The 16,756-nt window shown below is 43.7% G+C and overlaps 2 protein-coding genes across 2 annotated transcripts in view; one reads left to right on the top strand and one right to left on the bottom strand.

The window, feature by feature from the left end:
- STXBP4 (syntaxin binding protein 4) overlaps positions 1–7,657 on the bottom strand; it is a gene marked incomplete at its 3' end in the record, with an annotated part of 45,737 nt that extends 38,080 nt beyond the window's left edge. The window contains exons 1-8 of the mRNA XM_079544264.1: positions 7,512–7,657; positions 4,968–5,041; positions 4,693–4,788; positions 4,409–4,478; positions 3,534–3,608; positions 1,849–1,934; positions 1,073–1,202; positions 451–583 (exon numbers count right to left, since the gene is read on the bottom strand). Of these exons, the coding sequence (XP_079400390.1) occupies positions 451–583; positions 1,073–1,202; positions 1,849–1,934; positions 3,534–3,608; positions 4,409–4,478; positions 4,693–4,788; positions 4,968–5,041; positions 7,512–7,579 (732 nt within the window). The 5' untranslated portion in view covers positions 7,580–7,657. The remainder of the gene's footprint in view (positions 1–450; positions 584–1,072; positions 1,203–1,848; positions 1,935–3,533; positions 3,609–4,408; positions 4,479–4,692; positions 4,789–4,967; positions 5,042–7,511) is intronic.
- A 5,053-nt stretch (positions 7,658–12,710) lies between these two features.
- COX11 (cytochrome c oxidase copper chaperone COX11) lies at positions 12,711–13,939 on the top strand (the record flags this gene model as incomplete). Its single annotated transcript, XM_079544355.1, has 4 exons — positions 12,711–12,761; positions 12,862–13,017; positions 13,313–13,438; positions 13,757–13,939. The coding sequence occupies 4 exons, from the start codon at positions 12,711–12,713 to the stop codon at positions 13,937–13,939; spliced, it is 516 nt and encodes a 171-aa protein (XP_079400481.1).
- Between the last annotated feature and the right edge of the window lie 2,817 nt (positions 13,940–16,756).

Here is a 16,756-nt window from a genome sequence, read left to right as displayed (position 1 = left end):
TACTGCACTTGTCATAAATGAAAACAGAAAGCAGTACTGATTCATACATTTTATAAGTCTGCTCTTTTTTTTGAAATTATTTGCCTATGCAATGCTTTTCAACTGCACGGATTCAGCTAAATCCAGTGCAAGGGGGAAAAAAATAATGCAGGTCTGCAGGTCTGTCCCCTCCCTGATTTTCCTTGCATCATAAAGCCTCTTACAAAAAAATCACTTTCTCAAGTTCCTCCTAAGTGGAATAGGGAATAAGATCTTCATTTACCCCACACAAACTCACACAATTTTCATTTCAAGGCAACCACGCTGCGGTGCAATGAGACAATTCTGCCCAGGGAGAAACAAAAATGGATTCCATAATGACAATGTGTGCATATGATGTATATTGGTACACAAAACGCAGGCAAAAATACAGGGGACTCAACAGTGTGAGAAGGAAAGGTCTTCACCTACCTTATGACAGTCACCGCCAGGGACAATTCCTTGGATGTATACCAAAGGCCCCTCATTTCTGTCAATCCCTCCAACAATATCCAAACCAAGGTTTGCTCCCTTGCAAACAGAGATGATCTGAAATGCACTACCCCTGGGAAGAGAAAGAGAATGTACACTTACCTCACAGCTCTGCATACTCACAAATGAGTGTCAAGCCTACTGATTTCACGGGTGTGCACCACAGTAACAGACATAACCAGTGGATGGAATTGAAACATGATGCAGCTTGCTTACTACAAAATCTCTAACTTCGGGTGTTGCTTCAGGGAATTACGAAAGGAACCACTATATAATTTTGCAAGACTATGAATCTCTCTCTCTCTCTTTCTCCCTCCCTCCAATGCACCATCCAGGTACACGAGCCAGAAGCATGCATTCATTACAAGACTCTAAGAAGAACAGTCAATCTGATTAATCTAACTTTACCAACTGAACAATTAAAAAAAAGAGAAAAAAACTTCTCTACTCTGACAGTTGGTGTTATCAACAGTATTATAGGATTCAAAATACAGTAATTTTGAGCACTTCAACGCTCAACTCCCTCTCAGACAAGGAAGTTACCATCAGCTTTGGGAATTACTTTGCAATCTTTGGAGATGCTGCTGGTGCAGAATCTTTTCTGCTGACGGTGGTGACAACGTCCTCTGGAGGCAACTGAGGGCTCTGTGACCTCGAGGATGATCCAGAAGAAAGGCTGTCCACAGGTTTTCCTTAAAGAACAACGAAAAAAGAGAAGTAAAACACACCTTTGGGAAAAAGCACAGTTTCAGCTCACTTAAGGGCTCGGTGGCATTACTTCATGTTAGGAAGCAGAAAACTGTGAGCAGTTGGGCAACAGAATAAAGTTTAACTCTACACAGCGAAGAATTGCAGCCAGCATTCCAGGGACACAACAGAGCAAGGGATGACTTTAAAAAATATGGTGAAATAAATAAACAAATAAATAAAATCACAGCAACTTTCCAAAAGAGTAATGGTCCAGCAATTGTTGTGTACAGACATTCTATGAATGTGGTATAACTCATAGAATATGGTATTCTAGCTCAAATTTTTATTAGTAATTCATAATCTTGTGGCACTTTTCATCTACAGCCAAGCACTGTTCACACAATTAACTAAAACTGATGAAAGTGGACAGTAGAATATGTAAGTTAGAGCTGGGAAAGCTGGCACAAACCAAGTGAATCACATGTTCAGACTACAAAGTAAATGCTAAAGTCCCGAGTAAACGTGCTTTGCCTGACTTCCTCTTGCTCCAGTACCCTTCCCACAAAGCCTTTCAATGCAGGGTTCTAATGCACACAAGCATAAATTCTGCCCCACAGGATTATGTCAGGGCAGGAAGCAATCTCTCACCAGCTAACAGCTGTGTTGGAGAACTTCTTGCAGAATGGGCGTCACTGTGAGAGCCGTACTTATCCATCAGGTCGAGGAATTCCTTCCTGTGGGAATACAAAAGATCCTTTTTGTCAGGACTTGGTACTGGTGCTAAAGGTACCCTTAGCATCCTGCTAGCATCTCTGCTGGACAGTCAGTCCCTCTGACTGGATAACACAGGTATGCTAAAAAAAAGAATATGAAAAAAGGTATGGAAAAAAAAAAAGGTATGAAAAAAAGATCATAAAAAATAAAAATGGTGTTTTTACAAACCTACCAAAACAAACTGGCAAAAAAGCAGCAGAGATGTAGAACAAAGTACACACATTACAGAAAAGGAAACAACTCCTTATTAATCAAACACTGGATGCAGCCTAATAGAAAAGCATGATTTTTTAAATAATCTGAGCTATGAACATCTCAGTAATAGAAAATGTAAAAATAAATACATAAAAATCAAGACTGATGTAAGCCAGAAACATCACTGAATTAATATTATGCAATTAAAGATAGAGGACAAAATTAACTGACCACAGTAAGTTCCTGTCATTGCAGTAACTGCAGACTAATTGAAATCTTGTTGGATGTGTTGCTTAAAAAAAAAAAAAAAAAAAAAAAAAGACCATTTACTGAACTAACATTGAACCCAAGGAAAACACACAAACCCAGTTAAATGGAAATTGAACCCTTTATCACAGGGATGTGATGAAATTCATTTACTCAGAGGCATCTGAGTGAGGGACTGTGCAGAGTGGTACAGCATCAGGACACTGAGCATACCACCAGGATGGCAAAAGGACTGATGGGTTTTAATTATTGAGGGAGTTTAGAGGAACTAGGTCAGAATGCTTTAGATAAAAGCAGATTAAGAGCACACCTCACCTATCTGGGCAGCCTTAAAAAAGGAGAGATCAAGGGCTGCAGCAGGGAGTCATTTACATTACTGTCAGATACAAAAATAAAGGAGCAGAAAGAGGAAGGGTGAGGTGTCACAGCCATTTCCTCCAGAGATTTAAGTCAGAAGGGTTACAGGTGTGGATCCTAACATCCCCTGTGGTTCCAAGTATCAGTTTATATGGCTATCTTTAGACAAGATTAAGCAGTACTTCACATAAATGTACTTACAATGGAGGTTCTGGACAACCTGCTGTGGTGAACAGTTTAACTTACTTAGCCAAACTAATTCAGAGCTCATTAGAGACTGAAAAGAAAACTCCTGAGGAGAATCAATACTCAAATTTGCCTTTTTTCAGAGGGCAAGACCAGCTTAAATCATATATCTTTGTGGTACTGTAGATCTAATATATTCCTACTTCTTTATTATTTTAAAATGTGAAGTGTATAAAGAAAAACCTATCATTATTGCAAATGAATTGTAACAATAAGGGTTGGTAACATAACATGTCAATCCTCTTCATTAAACTGAAATCGGCCACAGCTTACTGCTATCAACAGCCTTGATAAAGTGAGCCTCCCATTCCCCCCTGCCCAGGGCACTAAGAAAACAAACTGCTGTGAGATGCAACGCTGGAAAATGTGACATGTGCTGCAATTCTGTGATTAATCCCATCTGAAAGTAAAACACGTGCAATCCTGATCCCTACAACCTCAGGTGCTGCGTTGGATTCTGTCAGTTTGAAGTTGAGGATTTCTTTTTCTCTTACTTTGCCTCTTCATCTCTGGCAACCAGCAGAGACATGTGATTAGATGCAGAAGCTGTTCTCAAGATGTCAACGGCCCTAGGAAGGAAAAATAATTAAGTAAATACATCAAAGTTTCAATCAAAGTTGGTAATGCTAAAGTAGTGGGAAAATGAACACATATTTAATGTAGTTAATCATTTTAACAGCTGGATACAGAGAAAAAAGTTTGTCAGTATCATAACCCAAAACTGAGTCAGTGCCAGCTGACAGCAGTAACCTGGGATGGCCCTCTGTCTCCCACCCTTTTGTCCCCATCTCTCCTTGGTCGATCCTACTGCCTTCCTGGATCTCCTTCAGAACTGACAGCTCCATCAGCAGAAGAGCATTGCTCAGACACTCTGTTGCTCAGGATTTCACCTGGCAACACACACAGTAGCTTTACTGTGAATTTTAAATGTACATCATACTCCAGAACGAGGCTCCACATCGATCTCTGGTGATCCAGCTGCAGAAACCATTCTGCCTTTTTTTGAAGCAGCAGCTCTTTAATTGTCTCATTGCAGTGACACTCGTTAGCTGCATCATTTACTCTCACCTCTATTCCATCAGCACACGGTTATAAAAATATCCTAACAGCTCAGTATCTTATAATGCTATTTACACATACATTCAATGAACAACATTATAAAACAGACATTCTGTCATTACAAAAGCATTTAAATGCCTGTCACTTTTCTACAATGGTTTTGCACAATAAGATTTATTGGATCAATTCATTGCTAGCTCAATTCCAGTGACCTCAGTGGAGCCATCTTTCATCAGTGGTCAATACTGTCCAAATAATCCCAAGCATATTCCAAGCTCTAATCAACATCTAATTAACAGGACACACGTACCTTTCATTGGTTACTCCAGTTAAGTTTTCTCCATTGACATCCAAAATGAGATCTCCCGCCAGCAAACGGCCTTGCAGTGAAATCAACAGCAATTCATCAATCAACAGGAGAGTGCAGAACATATGATATCATGCTAATAAAACAGGATATGTTCTTTCAATTTAAAGTAAGCTGCAATATCAGGAATCCTGACTACGCCACGCTATTTTAGACATCCTACCTAATTTTTTCAACAGCTTTTGCTTCAGAGCAGATTTGCAACAAAAATAAACAAAGTTACTTACTGTCCACAGCAGCGACCCCTCCAGGCAGAATTCTCTTTATGAAGATCCCATAATCTTCTGCTGTTTGCGCCCGGTAACCTCCAATTATTTTAACTCCTGCACAAGAACAGACACAGGCAAGAAAATGGTTATTCCACCAGTGCCAAACTGATTTACAGCCGAGTCCCTAAAAGGCAGACAAATTAAACTACTGACTGCAGCGTGAGCTGGAAAAGCTCACAAAGTGCTTTTAGATCTGGTTTCCTATGAATCAACAGAACGTGCAACCTATTTACCTAATCCATTCTGACAGTCAGAAAAAGAGATGCGGTGAACAGCTCGATTGATTCCATGAGGGCCCATGATTGTCCTAGAAAATAAAATAAGAATCATTAAACCCCTCATAAATCAGTGTATGTAAAGTCAATGCAGAATAAAGTACAGCGACCGTGTTTGTAACACAAACCCAAAGCAGCTTCTTGGCAATTTCTTATTATTTGATACCTCCAAAGAAAATTCAATCTGTTCATAGAAATCTGAGATGGTAAAATAAAGTACGCTTTACTTCCTCTTCTCCCAAAGCATTTCAGGCCAAATTCTGAATCCCACTTTGCTTATAACAAAAGGACTGAAAATCCCATGGCCTGGTCCAGCTTAACAGTTTGGCAAGAACACATTGCAACATCTCAGCTCAGGGAATGAATATTAGAACAGAACCACAACTAAGACAGTGCATACAAAAACATTTCCTAAGATTCCCACCATATCACTGATTTTTCATTAACATAATCTTTTCCCTGCAGCTTCTTATCTTTTCTTCAACACCATTCCACGTAAAAAGGCAAACCCTGCCTGCTCCCCTGCACACCTCCCACCCAGGCCAGCACTGCAGGATGGCATGTGCAACGAGTGCTCCATGGGCACCTGATAATGCTAAAGGACTAAAGAACTACGCCAAGTAAAATCAGATCCCTGAAACCTACATTCACAATCTCAACAAAAATATACGGCCGTGGGAATGCAAAGGGAAAGGACCATAAATCCAGTGCATCAGAGATGCTCTGCCCTCCCCCTGTACCATTTTGGGAACAGTCTCACCAGATGCCTCCTAGAAGAAAGCACAAGCACTGTTCAGGTTTTCCTGCTTTGACCTACATTTTGTTCTCTATTAGATAATGAGCAGTGCTTTCTAGAGCATGATGCTGAAGTGAAATGGAACAACTAGAATTCATTAACAGGGGAAAAGAAGATCAAAGTGGAGGACATAGTGACCCAAATCCTCCCACGCGACCAAATCCAGCACAGGGCTTCAGCTCCAAGCCTGAAACCCCACATTTCTGTGAAACCTGCAGAACGTGTCATTAAAATGTGCCATGCCAGAGAAGACAAAAACACAGGAGGCCCAAATGTTGCTAAATTCCAGCACCAGGCAAGAAATTCATGTCCTAAAGAACATGCCAACCTCTTGCATTTTTGTGCAAGAAAACAAGGTGAGCCTTCTATCGATGGGCAAGCACTTGAAAACACAACAATCCGTTCCAGAACCTCAAATTCCCAAGCACTTGAAACATCAGCCTTTGCTTCATAGAGGCTCACCTAAGAGCAGCCCAATAACCATTCTTCCCATCCTTTTCCTATCTTGCCTTCTGTTACCACTGTTCTGTTTCTCATGCACCTGGACTCTCGCTGGCACTCTGCAAAGACCCACAGACTGGCATTCGTTATTCAAAACATATTCTTCTCGGTAACAGAGACCTCAATTACACTGCATTTCCTTAATTTCATCACAGTTCTGCTGTGTTGGTCCATCCAAAATACTGCACTTCTTCCCAACTTCTGAAGCATTAGCGTAGAGCAAATAGTAGCAAACGAAGCTCTCTCAACACATGCATAGAATATCAACTTCCAGCAGAACTTTCAGAAAAGAGAATCTAAAAGCGAGCAAATGTTGAGCTTCAACTTTACACCATTTATTTTTGTGAAGTTTGAAAATAATAGATCTCAGATTTTAAGTCTTTAGTATTTCAAAGGCGGTGGAGCTCGCAGTATATGTGCTATGATCACAGCATATTACCAAATTTAGGCACAGAATACATCATACAAAGCTATGTTACCAGGAGCAATGCTTGGAAGAGGGATCCAACTCGCATGAAATTCATTCTGAGAGGATACAGAGAATGTGAATCAATTGACAGCAATAACAGAAAACAATTTCTTTGTAGGAAAAGATGCAAATCATCAATTGAACATTGCTGCTCCCTCCTGTAGAAGTCACTCAAAACACCTGTGAGCGAGCTTCCAGCAGGCAGAGGGAATGGATGAGAGGCAAGAGATGAAATAAACAAGCAGGTGCTGAAAAAGGTGTGCTGTGACTTTGGGACATTGAAATTATGAAAAAAATATTCCAAAGCACTTCAACCAAAGTCACGGAAGATTAGCAGACAGCTTTGTGCACATGTTCCAGTAAGGCACTCAATGAAATCTCTGATACTCTTCTCTATCACTGTTACCAGCACATACACGGAAGCCAACAGTTCTGTTTCCTACCTTCTGGAGACTGAGCAGCACACACAGCTCTGAGCCCTGTTCTGTTCTGAATTCCTCAGAAGTTACCAGTCACTGCCATCTACCAACTACTCGGCTGGACTTGCCAAAGGGTAACAGCAAACAGCAAACCCTCCCAATTAGCCATCACCTGGCACTCCAAATCTAAATGTTAACCTCTGACTGCTTATGAAAAGAAGGCAGCAGCTGAAAACAATTACAGCTTGTAAAGGACTGAAGGCTGCTTTCTCCATCTGCAGGCCCGAATGCCAGCAGACCCGAACGGCTGAGCGTACCAGTACAGCAGGGAGAGACCATCAAAGCGCTCCGGCTCATCTTCGTCTCCAGGTGAGAGCAAGGACATCCTGCAGCACAGCACAGCAAACCCCCGGCGCACAGCTCAGCTTCCCAGTGCAACTGCACCAAGGTTACGAGCAGGGCAATTTCTGCTCCTAACCAAAAAAAAAAAAAAGCAGACAGAGCCCCAGACGAGAGTCTCTGCCTGCTTAATCTGCTTGAAACCCTCTGCGTCACATGGACTAATTCAGCTAGGGAGGTAATGTTTACTTTTTCTCCTTTGAAATAAGGATTTGTAGCAACTTTAAAGAGACTGATAAACGCAAGGGAGAGAAGTCACTCGCATTTACTAAAGCTGTGATTATGTGAACTATATTTAGCAGCAGCAACCAAGGGAAATAATTAAACTTATTCACTCGTGTTCTTCCAGTTCTTTATGTGCTCCATACAAACAAGGTCAGCAGCAGCAAGTCCTGACCTCCACAACGCAGCCCATCAGCAAACTGGGTCACCTCCACCCCGCACAAAAGGGAAAGCCCACAAAGCAGGCAGTGGGCAGCACTAAACAAAGGCCATCATGCTATTACCTTGCATTCTCTACCACAGCACTGATCCATGTCATGCTGTAACTGATTTTTAGCCTTTCAACACCCAGCAGTCACAAGTTAAGCAGAACTTGATGTGCGTTCAGTAGGAATAGATGCTGACGTGTTTTAGTCAAGGCAAGCAGAACTGGTGGAAGAGATGATTTCATTTTGTTAGTATATCCTCTGATGGCTTTTATGGCATGAGGAGTTGCAAAGCAGGTAAGATTCTGCACCTCACGTTCTCCTACAAAAGCGATCTGTGAACAAGCTGTGACCCTGAGGCTTTAAAAAAAACAACAAAGACTTTTCACTTGTCACCCAATGCTCAGAACTGCCCTTCTTAATCCAAATGAGTCTCAAAAATTGCCCCCCAATTTCCATGTCCACTTCCAGGAATGCTTTGTCACGGAGCTATCGGAAGAGCCTCACAGCCCTGCAGTGCCAGCTTGTCTCAACAAACCCAACAGTACAGCAGAATACCAAACAGAACCGTTCTCTGTTGCTACTTGAGAATAATCCTTTCAGAAAAGACAAAATACACCACAATTTGCAGAGCTTACTCTCCTGCTACAAGACTCAGCCCTTGCACTGATTTTCAGAAGTTCTGAGCTTCCCAGATCAGTTTGATTACCGACTATTTTCCACATTTGCATCACAGTGCACTTCTATAATCCCCCACTTCCTAAAATACCTTGGCAATATTGCAACCTAAAATGAAAAGCAAACATTGTGTGTTGGATGAAGGCTTTACAACAAATCCTCCCTGCAGCAGGGTGTCACCTTGCCATGAGACAGCATCTGTCAGCGTCTGGAGCCGCACAGTGGGACAGCTTGGCTATGCAAGGAATGCATATGCTGAGCCCAAGTGCTTTTTTTTTTGTTAAAGTTACAGCAACTGTGGCTTTATGAGCACGTGGGCATTCCAGGAAAACAACCCTTTTGCTTACAAGCATGTATTTATTACGTGGTGATCAACAACTTTGAGATCAGCCCTCAGACTGCGCTCCCAGGACACAAGACAGAAAGCTGAAGGCTGAAAGCCAAAGTGACCCACAACAGACAAGCCTCAGGATGGAAGCAGAAATATGAACGCCGCCTTCCCAACTCCCACAAAGCAAAGGACTCCCACCAGCCTCATTCAGATTGCTCACACGCATTCAGTGACAAAAACGTGTGCTCTGTAATCCTTTCTACTCAGTTTAACTCTGCTACTGTTACTGGCATTAGTCCAAAAGAGGAAAAATCACTGTTATTTTCAGCACTGTATCAATTGGATTTGCTCCAGGCAAGGTTACAGATGATAGCAAATAAAATACCCACTGCCTTCCTACAACTATTTTTTCAGTGTTCTTAACAGTGCAGTTCAGTTTGTGTATCACTACACGGAGCATTTGTCAAAACAAATCACTCAGACCAACACAGCGTGCTCACATCATCGTGCTTTCTGCAGCACCAACACACACCTTTAAAAATAGTTTCAAAGCTACGCATTTCCATTATTAAAAAGACTAATCCTTATTAAACCAGGCACAATAAACTCCCCAACAACACGTACAGATGCAAAGTAGCATCACCTCCTTATTGCTCCAAACTATTTTTATTAGTGTGGTGATCAACAATGCATCCCTAGTTCAAATACTTGCTCCTCCACTCCTTCCTCAAGAGAAAACCCTGCAGTTCAGCTTCCTGAGCTCCTCCCCAAGGCCTCTACCCCTCTTCACTTTAAAATCCTCCTGCTGTGCTGCTCCTACAGTTCCTATAGAGTCAATTGCAAAACTGGGATCACTTCTGGTGCCAGCTCTCCGCCTTTCAGAAGGTGCTCTGTGCAATACGAATTCCCTTTTACTTGCAGAAAGAGCTAGGGACACTGTGACACCTGCAAAGCTACTCCTGCTAAGTGCAGGTCAGACTGAACTGTGGTGGGAGATGAGGCACAGCTGTGCAGCAGGCAGACAGGCTCCATTCCTAACAGCCAAACCATCCTCATGTAGCAGTGTTTTAAATTATGACTCAGCTTTCCCCAAAGAAATTCTGTAATGCTTTAGCAACCAAAATGGATTACAGGATAATTTAGCAGATGATAAAAGGACCTGTATCATCTCTGATAGCAGCATTCACAAGATCTTTTACAAATTAAAAAGAGCTTTATGAAAACCCCATTTAAGCAGATGATGCCAACAGAACCTTTTTAGGTTTGCTAACCCTAAAAGGTGAAAATTCACTGTGACCCCAGGGACCCGGCCAAGAGAACACTTTATCACACAGTGTAAGCAAACTCTTTCTTCTCATCTATTTCAAAGCATTAATTATTCAAAACTGTATTTTGTTGATTAGATCATACACATTAAAAGAAAACATATAATTACGTGCTGATTAGTAAACACAGAGGAAAAAAAAGTTGGAGCAACAAACTGTGTAATTGTGGAGAAGCAGGAATGGTTTGAGGGTAACCCCTGCATACAGCAGGAATGTATTTAAGTTTAGGTAAACCTCAATTAACATTTAATCAGCTGCATTCTTGAAACTCTCTATGCTGATACTGTCTCCCAGAGTTTAAAACTAGTATAGAGAATGCCAGTCTGGCACCACAGTGTGGCTCAAGTACGGTTATAGCACAGACTTCGTATTTGTTTCTTACCTGAAAAACTGCTTTAGGAAGTCAGTGGCCCATTAACCATTTATATGAAACACTTCACACAGCAAAATGTAACTACTTAAAGATATGTTTGCATTACACGCCCCATCACCCTTTATTTCCATTTGCCTCTTCAGACCTCAGTAAAAAGTTAACTCTTTTTAATACCTTATGCTGGCTTTTTTCTGTCTGCACGATTTAACCAAGTTACTCACAAAATGACGTAATTAAGCTATGCTAAATCACTTAATGAAGCTTCTCAGCACCACAAGCTAGATCCTATTGCACAAACACAGCAAACATGATACAGCCCAGCATGAGCTGCCTGCTTTTAATTACAGATTCGATGATGCTGTTGGCATGGTTACCGAGCAGTTTATGACATTAAAATAATTCTTACTATTCTGAAAATATGATGATTGTACCAGCTGTGTTCAGCTATGCCATATAGTTGGGGTACCTGCACAAGGAACCTGTTTGCTACACAGCTCACAAGTACGTGCCCATAGTCTTGGGACCATTAAGGAATTTTTCCATGGGGTTTTATCTGTGGAGATGCAGCTCAAATTAAGTGCTGGGAAACCTGATGAGAAGCAGAGAAGCTCTCCTCCCTTTCTTTGTAAACTCATGGCTGTTGGTGTCACCGTCTGTAAGTAGTTGTTTCACATTGTTTCAGTGTCGAAGTTACTTTTAATGCACCATCAAAACATGTTTCTATGTAGACAACTGCAAGAACTTTCATGTTACAATCCCATAACTGGTGTGAAAGTACTTACGTTTCACTGGAAGCTGCTGGAGGCTCTGTTTCGGGCATCTTCTATTTCAGTAGAAGCTCAAAATGAAGAATTCTGAGATAAGAGGCTCATATTTCAAGCAGTAATGGCTGTGAAAACAGGAAAGAAAAAAAAAGCTGTTTTAAATTCACACGGCTATGTTTCCTTCCATGCATGCCAACCATTCCATCACTGCCCCACACCAGGGTCAGATGGGGAAAAGAAACAGCGATAAACCAAGCCTTGCAGCGTCAAAAAAAGCAGATAACACTTAGGACCTGACTGCACGCTGTACTGAAGCGTCCGACATCCTCATTAATCCTTCATCTACGGCACAGGGAGAAGCGAACCTACGTCTAAAATCTTCGAAAAACCGAATGAAGTCACCGAGATTAAAACAGCTGCGAGCGACGCGATGCTAAACGGGCTCGGCTGCAGCCATCTGGGAGAGCAGGGCTGGAAACCAGCCGCTATCAGCGCTCAGCGCAGCTCGCGGACCGCAGGTGTGGAGGAGCTGCGGGCTGCAGCGGTGCGGCACAGCCCGCACGGGAACGGAGCCCCGCGCGGAGAAGCGAAGCGGTCCCTGCCGATAAGGCTGCGATGAAGCGGTGCGCTCAGTGCCCGCGCAGCCCCGCACGGCGCAGAGCCGCTCCGTGCCCGCAGCGCCGCGCCCCGCTGCCCCCGTGCTGCCGGGAGCCGCCGTAACGCGCGCACAGCCCACCCGGTGCGCGGCCCCCGGAGACAAAGAGCTCCGACCCCAACGGCCGCGACAGTTACCTCGGCACGCGGACGCCGCCCGAGCGGCGCGTCGGGACACGGGGAAGCGACGGCGCGAACCCCGCGCGCCTCAGCGGGGCGGCGCCCACGGCCCCGCGCGCCGCTCCCGCCCTCAGCCGGTCCGCCCCGGGAGGGCGGCGCACGCGGCGCTGAGGCGGGCCGTGGGGAGGCGCGTCTCGAGCCGTTCCCGCCTCCTCTCGCGAGAGCCGCGCGGCGCCGCGTGCCGGCAACATGGGGCCGCGGCTGCCCCTGTGCGCGGGCGCCCTGCGGGCTCTGGCGCCGGGCGGGACCGCGCTCCGGCCGTGCCGCGACAGCTGGGCGGCCCGCGGGCTGCGGAGCTCCAACCCGTTCACCCGCCGGCAGGAGGAGGAGTGGCGGCGGCGGAACCGGACGGCGCTGACTTACATCGCGGCGGCCGCCGTGGGCATGGTGGGGATGTCGTACGCGGCCGTGCCGCTGTACCGCCTGTACTGCCAGGTAGCCCCGCGCGCCCCTGGCGTTACCCCGCCATCCCCCGCCCGCCCCCGCGGCGCTCCGGGCGGCGCCGAGCGCGGCCTTTCGGCCTCTGTGTCCGCAGGCGACGGGGCTGGGCGGAACCACGGGCGCGGGGCGCGGCGCGGAGCGGCTGGAGAAAATGCGGCCCGTGCGGCAGCGCCCGCTGAAGGTGACGTTCAACGCGGACGTGCACGCCGGACTGCAGTGGAACTTCCGGCCCCAGCAGAGCGAGATCTACGTGAGTTGCGCCGGGTTTGCCCTGCCTGGGGCCGTCCCGGCTCGGGCTCCCAGCCCTCCAGGACGCGCAGCTGCCGCAGCCGCGGGGTTCGCCTGGCACGGCTCGCGGCTCCGTTTGGGCACCGAGAGGGATTGCTGCGCGGTGCCCTCATGCAGCCCTGCGCTCACAGCTCCGTGTGCTCACCGTGCGGGTGAGATGCAGAGTGCACACGTACACCGACACAGCTTAATTCACAATGGGGCAGGTTGTCCCAAAGCAACACATTGACAAAGTTACAGAGAAAGTTCTCCTGCAGGTCGTACCTGGAGAGACGGCGCTGGCGTTCTATAAAGCAAAAAATCCTACAGACAAACCAATAATTGGGATCTCTACCTACAACGTAGTGCCCTTCGAAGCGGGACAGTACTTCAACAAGATACAAGTGAGTGAGCACGGATATGAATCGTTATTTGTAAATTATTTCTTCTAATTTCAATCCTGGGTATCATTTTAAATATGCCAACATGTTAAGAAAATACCTTAATTCCTCATTTTTAGCCTTACCCTCTTCATAAAAAGCATTAAAGAGGTTCCTAGTTCCCTGGCATTTGGTACAACTGTTGTCCTCTTGCTCGTACAGTTGTTCCTTCCCCAGGCTACAGGGATGTACAGGGAATGAGAGTTAAAAGATGAAATGTTCCCATACTTTTGCAGAGAAAGTTCACAGTTTCTGTCTCATTTTTTTTCCTTCCCCCTGTAGTGTTTTTGTTTTGAAGAACAGTGGCTGAATCCTCAAGAGGAAGTGGATATGCCTGTCTTCTTCTACATCGACCCAGAGTTTGCAGAGGACCCCAAAATGGATAAAGTCGATTCGATCACCCTCTCTTACACCTTTTTTGAAGCAAAGGAAGGACAGCACTTACCGCTCCCTGGCTATCAGTAACGGGCAATCCCTACCCCTGCCTTCAGCTCCCTGACTGCTATGACATCATTTTTCTACAAAAAGAAAAGCTGAAGGAGCACTGTGAGACATGACAGAATTATTAAACTACTGTGGGCGCATGCTGGTGTTACGGAAGCATGCGTTTCTTATTTAACCTTGTACAGTTGGAATGTTACCTCTTAGGAGTAGTACTTCATCAGAAGACAGAAGGGATCTCTTTGTGGAGTAGAAAGTTGTCTCAAAGCCATCCTTGTATCAGATGATACATGCTCAATAAATTCCATGAGGCAAATTTTTAAATCTAAGTGTAAATTGAGATATGTAAATTTAGAGGAACAAATCAGTTTATTAAATACCTAACACTGCATTGCTGGCTCTGAAAAATAATTAACTTACCTTTATTCAGTGAAAGGTTTTTACTTCTCAGTAGCAACCTAATCAGTTCACGGACTCTCAAAACTTGACTGTATTGCTTCATAGCCTTCCCACAGCACAGGAAGATGGGATGATTTGAAGATGATGCTCCTTCTTGAATTATTACTGAATCAGTAGTTCATTTGGTAAGAGCAGACTGCTCTAGAATTGTTGTTTGAGTGAGGAACAATAATTTATGGACTGCTTGGAGAAGCATTTGACTTGGAAGGGAAGTAATCTTATTCTTGTGTTTATAAATTTTCTGCATAGCTTCCATGTAGGAAACTCATTTAAAATATCAGCACTGTTACAGATTCCTCTTTCAGTCCTGCGAGGGCTGTACACTGGGCACCTCTATACAGAGAGAAGCTAAACTTGGGTCAGAAAAGTGCTAAAGGGAAAGACAGTGCACAGCAACTGCTCTGCATCACAGGCTAAAGTACCACAGAGGCACCTCAAAAACCAAAAGGATGTCGACAAGTCTGCCCAGAAACACACCAGCTGATCAGAGTACATCTGAGTACTCACTGTTTACCACCAGAACACGTAACCCTGTATTTATGTAACTTTTTGTCATTATCTGGGGGGGGAACGGATAATAACACTTTATCATAACCCTGCAAATAAGGACTGTGTTGCAGAGCAAGTTTAAGTGATGTAGGCATTTTCAGACAGAGATTAATCTCAGTTGAGTATCTCATCTACTAGGCCAGTTCTTTCTACCCCTTCAGTGGATGATATCTCAAAAGATAAGACTGATGTTGTTAGAAGACTCTAAAAAGGTACTGAGTATATTGTAAGTTGCCTTAGTCTCAGTTGTGTTTGCATACAACAATAAGAATGGTGCCCTCTGAAAATACGCAGGTGCTACCTTCAAAATGCATTTTTGTACTGAATACCTTGTGTGTTTAAAAGGATTCTGGATGATGTGTCATGCTTTCACTGTGTATTTATTAAAGTTTAAAACTGCCATTAGTGCTGTTGTATCTCTTATACGCTTTATCCAGCAGAATGTGGATCCCACACAAGTGGAATGCATCTGCATGAAAAGACCAGCAAGCTTTATAATAAATCTGTAATTCCAGTTGTGCTTCAGAAAAAAAAAAGTTACCAAGACAAATCTTAGAATGCAGGCTAGGGAAAAATAACAGTAAAATCTTACCTTGGTTTTCTTTACTTCTTTGTCATTTAGAAAAATGAGCTGATCCTGGAAGTCCTCTCTACACCTTCCTTTGTTCTGGCCACGTGTTTTAGAAGAAAATATCCTCTTGACAAATGCTACTTCATAAAGGCTGCCTTCCCCTGAGTTTGAAAGCCCAAGTCTGCACAGATACTGAGCACATCCCAACGATGAAACAAGCTCTGTAACCTCAGTGATTAGCCAGTTCCCTTCACAGTTTTTACCTATCTGTAGTAATTTTCCTTCCTTAAATATTGACAAGTTCAATTAGCAATCATTTCATTATGGGTTACCCTTGAAACAGGCTATTTAAAACTTAGATTTGGCATGCTAGGGTCTGCATATAACTAGGCTGTAGGAAAAGTCATCCATCTCAAATCTTATTTTCAACTGTCTTAAGCTGCTTTCCAGATCACTCTAAAAATGCAAGAAAAATAACAGCAGAGGCTTACCTTTTCACCTTTGCTTACAAGCCCCCCCACCTTCCAACAGATTCTACTGGTTCTACACCCAGCTGCAACCTTGAGAACCAGATACTTGAAACACCACGGATCCACTCAGCTTCTTCCAATACTGTCTGCATTTAGAACATGCACGTCAGCTACAGAAACTCAGAAGTAATGGGGCTTAACTATTCAGTAAGAATTCGTTTTTATTTGGAATTCTATGCTACAAAAATTCCTTAAGGCTTAAGTGTTCGTGTCACTTAAACAAATAACCATGAGCACTTAAAATGCAGTACTTAAAGATGAAGTTAGCTCATCAGCTATAAACATAAACCACCTTCTCAAATTTTTTTTTATCAATTACAAATTCAGAGAACTAGATCTGTAAAGTGCAGATTTTACATTCAGCATTAAAATAGACAAGGCACTTAAACTATTAAGAGATAAAAGCAGCTTTAAATTACTTGATTAAAATAAATGGATAACTAGTGCTCATTTGCATTGTAGATGGATATTTTTCCTTCACCAGAACAAGAAGCTGCAGAGCAGGAGCATTGGAAACAACAGTGATCCCTTCCACTATTTACTAATAACCACAACATGGCAACACACAGCTTTTTTCTGCTCTGTTAATCACAGATGACAGCACTGGATGTCCCAGCTCAGCTTCTTACCAAGACAAAAATCCTATTAATTTGTGGGGTTTTGCAAAGAAAACAAAATCCATATTCAGAATATAAATGTCAGAAAGTGATGACTGTGTATCTTTCATATCTA

The sequence above is a fragment of the Tetrao urogallus genome (genome assembly GCF_951394365.1).
Source record: "Tetrao urogallus genome assembly, chromosome: 18".
NCBI classification, from domain to species: Eukaryota; Metazoa; Chordata; class Aves; order Galliformes; family Phasianidae; genus Tetrao; species Tetrao urogallus.
This window is presented reverse-complemented; position numbering and strand designations above follow the sequence as displayed.